The sequence below is a fragment of the Metopolophium dirhodum genome, chromosome 1, assembly GCF_019925205.1.
Source record: "Metopolophium dirhodum isolate CAU chromosome 1, ASM1992520v1, whole genome shotgun sequence".
In the NCBI taxonomy this organism is placed as follows: domain Eukaryota; kingdom Metazoa; phylum Arthropoda; class Insecta; order Hemiptera; family Aphididae; genus Metopolophium; species Metopolophium dirhodum.
The window spans coordinates 58,464,708-58,479,209 of record NC_083560.1 but is presented as its reverse complement, the minus strand read 5'-3'; the positions used below and the strand labels follow the sequence as shown (position 1 = coordinate 58,479,209).

Here is a 14,502-nt window from a genome sequence, read left to right as displayed (position 1 = left end):
TGTCTAACAAATGCTGTCAGTGGTCAGGTTCAAACAGTTACATAATAGTGGCCTACTAAATCTTACATATCGAAATGTATCACTTAACCATAGTATATCACTACTCTCTATAGTGCACTCTCTATTTCCGAATTATATCCGAATTTCCGGTTCTCTTTTATTCTATGTAATATTCACCTTAAAATAATATTGGTGGGTGGGTGGCTATATTGATAGAAAGAAATTATCGGTAGATATAAGTATATAACAATATCATTAGGTTCAGTGGCGTAGGCAGGAATTTTTATTGGGGGGGGGGGGGGGTCTATATATTCATTATTTCTAAGATAAATCGCAGGGTGGTACCCATATATGGTGATCCATCCCCCATATCACCCCGTGAATACACCCATGAGTAGGTCACCTAAAATTATTTGAGCAACATCAATTTTATTTTTAATACATGCCACTAGACGTCTATATTATCTCGTCTTAGTTGGTGTCCACTCGGTTGCCGCTTTTACGTTCGCCGAGTCTAGTATCCTCGTCACAAGTCCAAACTATACATGTATATTTAAATTTTTCAATAGTGTTTTGTGTATTTTTTGTTGCATATACTTATTTTCAATGAACTTTTTGTATAATAAATAAATAAATATATAGACTATCTGTGCTTTCATAAAATTAGTTATCTTTGGTACCATCACAATTTACAACAGCATCCCAGTTTATTGTCACATAATGGGCTCCAGATAATTCTCAGTATTTTGTTCTCGAGCAACATCTGTGTTTGCTCCAATCGATTTGTTTAACTCGATATCTACTTCAACCCCACTTATATATGAATTTCGCATCAGTTTCCAACATGTACATTGTACAATGTCAATGGTTTGTAAAACAAAATATATGTAGTTATTAATATATACAATATTTGAACCATTAATACAGATTTACTTATTATTTGCGTTTTAAATGAATTCACTTTGATTTCATGTTTCAATGTATGTGCAGCATCATTACTTTCAGTTTACCAACAAACTATCTTAGACAAATATAATATATATATTCATGTAAAGTGTAAACTGTAATTTAACCATATACTATGTAAATATACATTTGAATGTAACTTTTCTTGTTCCAATATGTTGCTTAAAATATAAATGGGTAGGTACATATAACAGATATAATGTTACATTCTATAGACAGAGATATTATCACTATCTAAACAAAGAAATTATACAATTGCTTAAAATATGTATAAACATGTATGATTTTGGCCTGATGCCAATATGTAGGTTTGTACACAAAAATACGCTCTACGAGAATAATGATCCTGTGATGTAAAATCAACCAAATTTGATAATTTTGTTGTTAACTAATAAAGGGTAGCATTCTACAGGCCACATCGAACTCTGTTTTTCAATATTTTTTATCTCAGACTTTATAATATGTTTTCAAAAACAATACAATTTTAAGAATTTTTTATAAATTATATTATACCATTATTTTAAATAAAATAAAAATCAGAGTTTGATGCGGCCTGTAGGAAGTCTTCTTCTTTCAGATAAAAAATAGTTTTCGAAATCCGAAAATTCTACAAGGTCTGAGAGTTATTCCCGTGAAGTAATTTGTTTCGATATAATACACCCTATCAACCCCTCCTCCCCCCTAATTAAGTGTCATGTTATAGATTAAGGAAAAAGTATTATAATCAATGTGGCAACTAAAATATAAAATTTAATTTTCAAATTTTATAGAATTGCGGAAACTTTGAAAAACTGGCACCAAGCCCTTTAACTTCGTAAGTAAACCCATATCCCTAATTATGACAGATCGACTTAATTTCCACGTAGGAAATGTGGATTGATTTGCAAATAAATTTAGCAAATATAAATTATTATTAACTATAGTTGTCAAAATTGAACATAGTATTTTTACAAATATACCTAAAAAATATATATATTTATTATTTTAGAAAAATCAAAAACGTACATTTTTACTATAGTGTGCATATAAATAAAGTAATTTTATATTTTCTAGCAACATCGATGTAAAATCTTTACAGAGCTTAGTTTAAATAATAACAACTTTTAAAAGTTCCTATGTACCTAATCCCAGTTTATCTCACTGACTTTTCCTAAACAAAAAATATTATGTAAAATACTATCTAGTAAAATATTTTGATCATAAAAATTTAGTGTGGTCACTGGTCAGAGTATCATGATTATAATTTTAAAGTAAAAATATTGTTATGATTATAGGAAAAATGATAAACGGGATGATATCATTATAATTATTTTCAAAACGATTTATTTTGATAGAAAACAATATTTTAAACACGCCTAAAAATATAATATTAAAAGATACAACAATTTTGATTGAAAAGGCAGTTGTGATTATTGTTGTTCGACATTAGTCAGTTTTTAAACGATTTTGGCGTGATTATAGGTATACCGCGGTATACCTATTATTGCTGCAGTGTACGTGCTGCATATTTTTGTAGTGCAGAGGATATTATTATACTTAAGTATTAAAACCGTGGTGGCAGTATATTATTATTATTATCATACCGGTGGTGTAGTGTCATTATAGGTATACGCATATTGTTAATAATGGCGCCGTCGTCACTATGTGACATGAATAACTAATAAATTCATTTATTATTTCTTCGCCCCCTTGTAATGTAGCACGCGGCGTGTGTGCTTGCAGGGTCGCTTGCATGTAATGTCAGATGCGCGTTTCGGATGGCGCAAGTTCGGTTTATTGATCCTGCGTACACTATGCGATGATGCTGCAACCTTACCACGGTGGAAAGTGTTTTTCGCCTTATCATACGCACGACTACCGCATCCGAGTGCAGTGGTTAGGTATCGCACACTATACCGACGGGAAATTATTATTATTATTATTATTATTATTATTTAACATCGAACAAAAATGCGTGAATTCCAAAATGTTAGTATGTCATCATAATAATTAGCGATTAATTGCCAATTAATTCGCGTGCGATTTATATGCACATTGATGGTACAGCAGGTAGGTGTAATTACACTATTAACACTATATTTTTCCGATAATATTAATATATCCATAATACAATTATGCGCACGCGTGGTGCTGTGTGATAAATGTAATTAGAAAAATTAATTGCAATTCTACGTTGATTTTGTGTGGCTTTACCTATATGTCTTGTTAAATCGTTGTCGCAAAACACTGAATGTTCCCTCTATAAAAATACGTTTAAATAAACATGTATCGCTTCACGTACCTAAATATTATATAATAATATATACATTGAGAAATATTGTTATATTAACTTATATTTCAAATGTCCATCAATTGATAAGCAGGTAACGAATTATGGAATTCAAATAATTCATTTCCGGTCTTGAGTTTACAATCTACTCTAGTATTGTATCATTAGTTAAATATATGTAGTCAGCTGGTGGCATGCGCCTAGGTAGGTACATACCATTTAATATTACTTACTCTAAAACCACGATTTTTATGGTAAGTTAACTGCGGTCAAATAATTGGCATCGTTTGATAAAAAGACAATTTGTCTATGTAGAAGAATCTATACGTTTATATTTTGTTACATGCGTATTGATGTGTTTCAAATTTGTTCTAATTAGGTACATTTTTTATTTTCATCATGAGTTAACCAAATGTTCCTTAACTATTTCTACATAAATATGTTCAATTGAGAATTTAATTGATATTGCAGTGAGTACCAAGGCAACACATACCTATACTGTAGGTACCTATAACATAATAATTAATAGGTATACCTATTACCTGTGTGATAAACATTTTTGTATTTTATACACACCGCCCAAACTATAATACGCGGTATACAAGATCACTGAACAGCTATTATATGAATTAAATTATCTATTTAACGCGAATTGTATCAATTTTTAGTTTGTTAGGTTCGTTTTTTCGAAACATAAATAAAAGCTAAGGATATACTGTATATTTGTATTAATTTTACCAACTTGAATATTTAATTTACCTATATTTTCTTTAAAAAAAAAACCACTTTTATAAAAAAATTATTATTACTTATGACTCACATATTATTATTATAAATAAGTATTTGAGGAAAATAAATTGTAGTATAGGTACAAGTGTCAAGTGTACCTACTATTATGACATAATATATTATAATATATATTTCATTATATATTTAATTATTTTAATTATACTATTACTATTAAGAAATATTTAATCTTATACCTAATTTAATTATAGGTAGTAGGTACCGATAACTAATTGAATACAATTTTTTTTTTTTTTTAAAGCGGGCAAGTAGTTATTTGTTATGCTATATAAGGTGTTGAGTGTACCTCATAATTGAGTATGTAACTGCAATGGCCAATGGGTGTGTTAAATTTAAATTATTGATTAATATTAATTTTACACGATGAAAAACGATTCTGTGTGGAAACAATTGAGATAACTTTTTGGTAACCAATAACTATGAGTACCAAATAGTTATTTTAATAATAATATTACCATTTTGAAAATATGTTGGTAATTTCTCCCCCACGGCACACACACACAAATTATTTTAAAAAGTACTGGGAAATTTCTACTTTTGACTTAATCTGATTTTCTACCAGAAACCTTCTTCAAAGTGAAAGGTAAAAGTATTATTATTCTTAGTAGAAATAAATAAAATAAACACATTATTTGTTAAACCAATACATTCATTGCTCAGCTTACATCTAAAATGTATGTACAAATAACAAAATCTATATTCAAGCATTTGTATTTTATTGTACTTTAATCCAAGGCATTTTTAATCAATAATCTATATAGGTAGGTAGGTATATAAAAATTATGCAAATTAAAAATGATGGCGATAAACTTATATTTATTAATTTTTAGGTTCAGAGTGGAATGATGGATATATAGGTATATTTTACGATGATCTTTGATTTTTGTTGTGCTTATATATGCGTTGTTTAATAGACATAATGCTTAAATCTTCTACTCCGAGAGTGGTTTCTAATACCAAATTAAATCTAGCAGCTAGTGGGTACTTTTTAAATGTTTAGGATTTTTTTAAATAACTGGGGAGAATATAAAGATGTAAAGGTATGCGCTATTTTTTTTAAGTAAATTATTTTTTTAGTTAGGTTATTTGAAGTTCAAAATTTGAAAATTATTTTATATTTAAAAATGTATAAAGCATTTAATTTTTGAAACAAAGGCTTGAAAATGTAATACAAAGTTCCTCATAAGTAGGAGTTAACCTTAATACTGTAACCAAAAAATCTAAAAAAATAAATAACTTGATTTTATTTTATAGTTCGAATTTTCAAATTTAATATTTAAACAAGGAATAATGGTTTTAGATATTCTGTTGAACCTAATTAAAAAAATGTTCATGGGGATTTGAAACTTTTACAGTTATACGTATATTATAATATTTTATATCCACAATGACATTTTCAATACATTTAGACTAATTGTATATACTATTCCCTATTTATTATTTATACTGTATTACTAATAAATTACAATAATAATATTAATAACAATATATAATAATATGATAACCGCTGACAGACCGTCTCCGCTCATATAAAGTCATTTTTCGTATAAAATGATTTATCATTGAATTAAAATTTAACACATCATTACAGTGATCTACTCATTGACGAGTTACACTCGAACCTTTTTTTTTTGTTTATTGTTTATCCATATATAATTATTATATTGCATCATCCATAAATTATAATTCAATAATAGGTGCAAGTGATGGATTCGATTTGACTGGACTATATAAAATTAGAAAATGTACAATATAAATATTTGTGAAGAGTATATTTCAATTAATGAAAGACCTCCCTAGATCTTCACACTGGAACCATCCCTGTCTACTAACCAGTCTATAATAATATATTTTTCAATGAAATTTTCAGAAAAACGCACCACTAATATTTGATAAAAATGCGTTCGGTTGCACTGACAGTATGGTTTTTTTTAAACGTCGTACTATTGGGCATGTGCGGATACATTTATCTACTTTGGCTTCAATATTGGCGTCACATAAGCGTCAAAAACCAACAAACTCAAGAATTGACTTATACACAACAACAGCCTTACGTCGAGTATTATGACGAAGGCGATTTCACAACTGCTCATCAGAAAAACGGAAATCCATTAATGCGGATTAGTGAAGCGTTTCTAGACAAGTCAGAAAGAATCAGGCAGGTAACATAAATGTTGTATGGAATATTATTATAGTATACATAGACGTGTATTTAGAAGTTAGAACTCGTATTTCACAGATCTGTCAAAGAATACTCGTTTGTGAAATGTGCTGATATAAAATCAGTTCCCCACTACTTAAAAAGAAATCAAAAAGTCATCTGTTAATTTAAATTTGCAGGCCTGGCCTCGGTTTGAGTGGTCTATGTATACTACATAATATATATATTATATGTTAGTGTAGTATTTATGTTTTATATACACGTGGATGACATAAAATATAGACATATGGTGATTATCATGTACCAACTAGAAAACAATAAAGCAAAAGCTTTATAAGTACCTATAGGTACATAATATATTATATTTATTATTTATGTAAATCAATTTTACTAAAAAATGAAATTGCGCGTGTAGGCGATAATTTGATATTTAATCGAAATATATTAAACGAACTATGAAAGCGGTAAATGGTAATAAATGTTAACACGTTTTTAATTAAATATACATTTAACTGTTTGTATTTAAATTATAGTTTTTAATTAAAAGGGCGCAGCAGTAACGTAATAAAATTAACTATTCTGAACGAACGTAATTATATACATCTATTCACACGAACTTCCAGTATTTACATATTGCAGAATGCGTGGTAATAGATGGGAAGAGCAATAGGCAATTTTACAAAAAATAAATTTGAAAACTTTTACCAAATAGGATTGTTTTAAATTTTTAATGACTTTTATTTTAAATAGTTTAAATTCCCATTTGAAGTGTATGAAGAATTTTTGTTGTGAACATTCAACTGTGACACAGCTAGTAGAGTAGGTAGTTATTATTTATTAATACCGTTAAAAATATAGAAGAATATTATGATACCTATAGTTACTTCAGATTATTATATAGAATAAACTATTCAACGAGCCAAACATGATTTTACAATAAACTACAAAAATTAACATTCATAATTATTGAAAACAATTAAAATTAGTTTTTTTTAAACAATATTGGATTGGTTTTATATCAAATGGAAGTCTATATTATAATCAATACTCGTAATTCTAGACAAAATATAAGTAAGACGTAGCCACGTAGGTATTGTACTTTTGCAATACACATTTTTCAGGATTTGAATATAGTTAGAGTGACGTACCTATACTTATAATCTAATATTAAATTATTACGACTTAAAATAATAAAAGCCGACAATTATCTAGCCATCTAAGTATTTTTGAAAGAGAACATCGAAATCTAAAATGTCAATAAATTGCCCAACATTTCAAAATAATTTGAAAAATCTATCGCCATCAATATTATATATTATGTAATATAATTAATCATGTGTTTGTACTATTTGTAGTAAATGTCTATACTTATAAGAATCATTATTTTTGTAATTACAATGAAATAACAAAGCTCGAATTGGACGAAATCGTGATTTTACCGTTTTTAACTAATTATTTGGCACCTAGTTTTATACCTAGTAGTACAGTCCGTACATATATATCGAAAAAGTCCAAAAGTCGTGAAATTAGGTCTCAAAAATATGAACTATAGGTCTATAATAAATTTGCAAGTATAAAATGGGTATGTACGCACATGACGATTAACTTCTGATAGCAAATTAGAAAAAAAAATATTGTTCATGAAAAATTAATATTTTACTGATGGTGTTTGAAATTAAATATATCTAGATAAGACAATTTTATATGTAAGATAACCATTAGATAACTGGAACAATATAGTTATCTGGATAAGATAATATTATAAGAGTATTTTTTAACTAGATAATTATCTTTTGTCTGTAATCTAATGTAAACAGTGGTCATTAAAGTAATAAACGCTAAGCCCATTATATTATATACGTCGTTACATTTGTCTAACAATAACTCTTACTTACAAACAATAGGTAACTATAATATAGATTAAGTAGGTATGTATAATATACTCAAGAGTCTAGAAAATATAAAAAATTATAATATATTTTCAAACCTCGCGTGTGTAAGTAATTAAACGTTTGTTGTAAAAGTACTATGATATAATATAATACATTTATATATGTCATGCATTTATATCCGTATAAATTACTGACTTAATGTGTATAATATATTATTACAGGTTATTTAATTTCAAAAATAAAATCATTGCCCGTCTAAGGCAGGTAATAATGAAGGAGAGTAGCAATTATGGGTCCGTTAAAAACGAGAACCCTTACAATGTTCCGTATAGACCGCAAGCACCGAATAACGTGAAAAGCGACTGGACGTGTGATATGGCTTCCAGCGTGGAGAAATTTAGAACATTAGAAAAAAATGACATTGATCATATGTTGACCAAAAATATTCCGGATGTGCCACTGTTTGACGATAATGAAGTATTCGGCACATGTGCAATCATATCCAATGCGGCTACTCTTCGCAATTCAAATCTCGGATACTTCATAGGTGAAAAATTCAACACATTTTTTATTGAGCCATACATATAAGGATATTGCAAATAATAGTTAGGTTGTCGAATTTGTTTTGTCATTAATAATTATTAATTTATATTCACACTCGTCTGCGTGATTGAATAATAAATAACAATCGAGTGTGCTTACAACTGCCTAGTACTTATATATTACGTAATGAATACCAATATTGAATATAGATAACAATATTACTATAATAATATATATATATCTATCTAATATTATCGTATTATTGAAAACATTTATGTGGAAGCAATCCCAGAATACAGTTATAGGCTAATTAAATGTTATTTGAAAAGATACTTTTAAATTTGCATTTATATAGAGAGACAATTATAAACTTATAAAATAATTAAATCATATTTCAAAAAAAAATTCGAAATGTAACTATAGGTAGGAACAATATTATAGTTAGATAACTTATAATACGATAATTTTTTTTTACATTTTATTTATTGATACATAATTTTTTATTCGAGGTTTCAACTCAATCATTGAGATTAATTAAAAATATTTTAAAATTTAACTCAAGTACCTACCATGACTTACAGACTGCAGAATAGACAGATTATAAGAAATAATAAAATAATATATAACTTATCATTTTTTATCTTTCAAAACAAAATTTAGTCAATAATTAGTATCATAATAATTATAATATGCAAAATATAATGTAACGTGAAAAAAGTATATAAAAGTTCAATTTCCGTGTTTTAGACCAACATGACTTGGTGTTACGGTTCAATAATGCTCCAACAAAAGGATATGAAAAAGATGTGGGCTCAAAGACAACAATACGTATTTTAAACTCACAAGTTGTCACTAAACCACAATTCCAATTTGTATCATCGCCATTATACAAGCGGCTCAAACTTTTGATGTGGGATCCATCAAATTACACATCGTCAATTAACGAAGTAATCAATCACAAATTATGTGATATTATATTTAGTTGGCTCAATCGATTTCTCCTCTGATTAAAATTTTTGTTTGCTTACTTTTAGTGGATTACGAGCCCCGAACATAACTTTATTGACAACTACATATCATTTAGAAAATCTAATCCTAGGTCAAACTTTCATATTGTTCATCCACAATATCTGTGGCGTCTATGGGATTACATACAAGATCATACTACAGCTCATATAAGACGCAATCCTCCATCTTCAGGATTTTTAGGTAACATATTATAAACTCATACATTTATGTTTTACACAATACATATACATTATAAAGATAGTTAAATTCACTCATGTAGTATGGAGATGACATAGTTAAACCATATTTTAAGTATGTAAACTATATAATATATTGTAGAACTAATACTTGTATCATATCTACACTCCACAGTTATTCAATTTGTTTTATATTTAACTGTAGCTAATGTAATAATGTTAGGAAATAGATACTCTAAGTATTTATATATATATATATAAAGAAATAAAAAAAAATAATAAAAAATAATATTATAATTAATAATTCATTCTCTGAGATAATTCGCTCTTTCCCTCCTGGTTCCCATACCCAAGTTTAAACTGTGTATTCCAACAAAATATGGCAAGTAAATAATATATATTTTAAATAAATAATAGTTAAACACTGCATATGAAATATGCATACTCGGGTTAGAATTCGGGTAAGATAATTTTTAAAGTATTTAGAATGAATATTCAAATGGTTGAAAAAATTTAAACAATTTTCAGAATATGTGTTCTATAATACATTTTCTAATATGAATATTCCCAAAGTAGGTATGTATTTCAAATATTCGTACAATACATATAATATAAAAATTATCTGGTTCATTTAAATGCATACAAATATCTGTAACAAATCATAAAACACATCCAAATAATAATAGGTAACACTATAAAAATATGTAGCTATATTATTATTTTTTGGTCACAGTGTTTGACGAGGAGCAATAAATAGTTATAAAATACTCAACGGTCCCAATTCTAAAAAAAGTATTTGATAAAAGTATTCAGAATATATTATCAAACACCTACGCATAAAAAACAGTAATCTGTGTTTAACAAAATAATAACAATTTAAAATAATCTAAATAATCTTATTTTATTTTTTTACAAAAATAAATGTTGAATTTCAAACAGAATCAATTATGGTTAATTTTGTTATTAGTACCTATACCCTAAATATGAACAAATTAAATCTCCTGTTTTCATTCTTAACACTCAGTTTGATAATTGGTCTGGGAATTTGGTATATTGTATACATAGGTATACAATAAAATTTTATCAAATCTGGGGGGGGGAGAGCAAAACTTCCCTGTACCACGGTGTGGGTAATGACTAATGAGTAATGGTCATACCAGTATACCACTATACCGTGTGAACGGATGGTCTAGGTAATATTAGTAATATATAACGTGTGCAGTACGAAAAATATATATTTAAATCTTTGATGGCTCACTTAGCTATATCATACAAAATAATAATATGTTTATTATAAAAAGACAATAGTCAATTAAATACTATGGCATACACCCTGACACAGTCGCTATTGTTTGTACTTATAAGAGGTGTATCTGGAAGATATGATAGGTACACTTAAATGTAATTTCAGAACGAAATCATCAAAATGTAAATACTCTTGTTACACCTTGTATGTATATATATTTAATATAGATATTTATATTTTATACATATGTACATATAATATAGTAATAAACGCGTGCGAACCGTCACGCTAATTACCGGTAGCGGGTAGGATAGGTATTATAGTGCGGCAGACATGTACACGGTGGCGTATTGTTCACCTGCGCTAACCATACCTTTACCTATGAAATATATTATGTATATAATATTATTATACCAGCTGTACTATATTATTTTCGATTTTAATTATAGGATTAGCAATGCTGTTGCCGCGATGCACGGTCGTTAACATGTTCGAGTTCATACCGTCTGAAAGAATGACACACCGATGTCATTACTATCACGAAAAAGTCGACGTGACGTGTACATTTGGGATTTGGCATCCGCTGGCGGCGGAAAAACTCCTGATGCTAACGGCGAACACCATGCCCGATCAAACAGTTTTCCACACAGGGTTCCTCTCAATCCCCGGTTATAAGTCTCCGATATGTACTTCGTTATAGTGACTGCTACCTGCGATAAATATGACTTATTATTATGATCATATTTTTTTTTTATATTTATACATAATGAGTCTTGTATTATAATGCCCACAACGCGAATAATAATTATTATGTATGAGGTCACGAGGCACCTACCTACCTACTGTCTTGATTTAGTGTAGCTGCAGTGTGCCTATTATATTATTAGAGCGCAATCATAATTTGTTAATATGATAGGTATATTATGATTTATGACGTAACGAGTACTTAATATCATTAACTGATCAACTTCGAACTTATTATCTCGGAACAATATTTATTAGTAGATTAGGTAAACAATACAGCACGAAGTGTCGAAGTCTGACGTTGTAACTTTTTTTTTATTATTGTACAGAAACAAAATATTACTATAGGATTTATACATAATATTATTATACACTTATATAGTGAAAATGACAACAACATTATTTTATATTTTCTTCGGATTTTATACTATTATAACAATGATTATGGCTAATTTGTTTTTTTTTAAAAAAATATTTTATATAATATTATATAATATACGACTGATAAATTAGTGATAATTATATTATGTTGTTGGCTTTACTATATAATGCCGCAGTAATGGTGTATGCTATATATTGTATATTTATATTATTGTTTCATCGACATTATATTATTATGTTGTTGTCGTTTTCAAGAGTCATCCGAATTCCGATCTCAATGTTTGAGTGAAACAATAACTTCTACACATAATGATTAATGAGTAATGACAATAATACGACCGTGCACGGTCATAATAATATAGTAAAATATATAATAATTTCGTAATATTTTATTCAAAATTACACTTTAATGTGTTTGATGGTCATACAGATTATTCGAAGTACGCGTGACCTGTGGTAGTAATGTACAACCCAAGAACCGCGTATTATTCACTTTACAATCTATTGGCTATATATAATAGTAGTGGTACCTAAATTATAAATATTATGAAAAAAACACAAACAAGACAACATAATTTTTGGTTGTTCTTAAGGTGGTATTCTACTTTGATTTAAGTTAATATTTTTTATGAATAAATATTATTATTATGATTTAAAATATTGAAGTAAAAGTTTAAGGGTCACTAATTATCCCTTTACTTTTCTTGGTGCAAAATACTTACCTAACTACTCAATAGACTTTTATTACCTATCCATTTATTATTTTTATGTTTAATTGATGGTAAATAATATTATAAATCGATTCTGAACGGACCCTTTTTTATTTAGTGTTTCTGTAGTAGGTATAAATGTATAATATAATACTTACGATAGTTAAAAAAAAATCGTGACTAATTAAATTATACTTAGTAATAAACCAGCTTCTATTAACATTATAAGTCAATTGTAAACACAAACATCAAATTACAAAGTGTATCGATCCAAATTAAAAATATGTACCTACCTAACGTTTAGCAGATACTTATAAAATTTAACTATCAAATTTTCCGTTATTTAAATTTTAACTTTTAAGTAGGTACCTATTATAACTTAATATTCCTACCTATATAGTATACAGAATATTATAAAGGTTAATAACATTTAATTCATAAGTATAACTGTATAATAGTAGGTAATATATTGTTTAGAATGATTTGATAGGTAGATAGTAAACTTTATTGTTTTAAATGTATATATATTATTTTCAATTTCTCTCAAAACTATTGATAATTTCTATAAGCCCCTACTTAGAGTTTAGTATAAAAATCTATTAAAATACCATTTATGTTTTATGTCTTGTCAGTATTTTTGAATCGACACGAGAAAAAATAATACATTTTGTTTAAATATGTTTGGGAACTTTTTTACACCTCCTCATATTTACTACAAGGCACAATCTGTATAAACTACATCAAAAAACCAATGTTTAAGTTTTAATTTTTGGAATTCAATCAAAAGATATAAAGTATAACCTAGTAACAGAGTAACTTAACTTTTCATGTAGGTCATATTATAATGTTAATTTTTTTCAACTCATATTCTAACTGAAAAAACATTTTACAGTAGTGTATTTAAAAAATGTAATAAACTTTTTTGAAATAAGTGTGTATTAAAATTGTAAATAGAAGAGGTAGGTAGTAGGTACATTCCAAAAATCCCGTATCAAAAAGAATGTATACTATTAAGTTGGAATTTTTTCATAGATTACTGTGGAAAATCCGCATTTAACTATATTGTTGTATTGTTGTCCCACGGAGATACTTGTAGGTTGATACGGGACTTTAGGGACATACTATATAGACTTTAGTTCGTTAATTCATGGTCACTGGTTGGGTAAATTGTAAATATTGTTTTAATTTAACGAAAACAAAATAATATTAAATCATTTAAATCTATAAACTATATACTTTCTACCACTTCCTTCATAGTTGTTTAACAGTAATAAAAATAACAAGTGGCATGTTGCCAGAGGAGCTGATGTCATCGTATGAATGTATCGTTGTAATGAATAGGAGAGGCGAATGCGAACACGTACAGCAACACTATAGTTATAAACTTGGTATATGTTTAGTTTTTCTACATTATTTACGTTGAACATTTTTTAATATCGTTGTTTTAATAGCTATTTTTTTTATTTTTTTTTTGTATGCGGTTTAAAATTTATTAAACTTATATATTATGTATACATTGATTTATTAACGATTATATTATAGTTTTAGTCAAACTTTTATAATGTATACTTGATTCAT

The 14,502-nt window shown here is 27.6% G+C and overlaps 1 protein-coding gene across 1 annotated transcript; it reads left to right on the top strand.

Annotated features, from left to right (window-relative positions):
• The first annotated feature begins 2,798 nt into the window (after nt 1–2,798).
• On the top strand, nt 2,799–14,436 carry LOC132936048 (beta-galactoside alpha-2,6-sialyltransferase 2). Its single transcript, XM_061002713.1, has 6 exons — nt 2,799–3,015; nt 5,913–6,200; nt 8,317–8,642; nt 9,386–9,585; nt 9,673–9,847; nt 11,539–14,436. The coding sequence occupies exons 2-6, from the start codon at nt 5,941–5,943 to the stop codon at nt 11,787–11,789; spliced, it is 1,212 nt and encodes a 403-aa protein (XP_060858696.1). The 5' UTR covers nt 2,799–3,015; nt 5,913–5,940; the 3' UTR covers nt 11,790–14,436.
• Nucleotides 14,437–14,502: the final 66 nt, after the last annotated feature.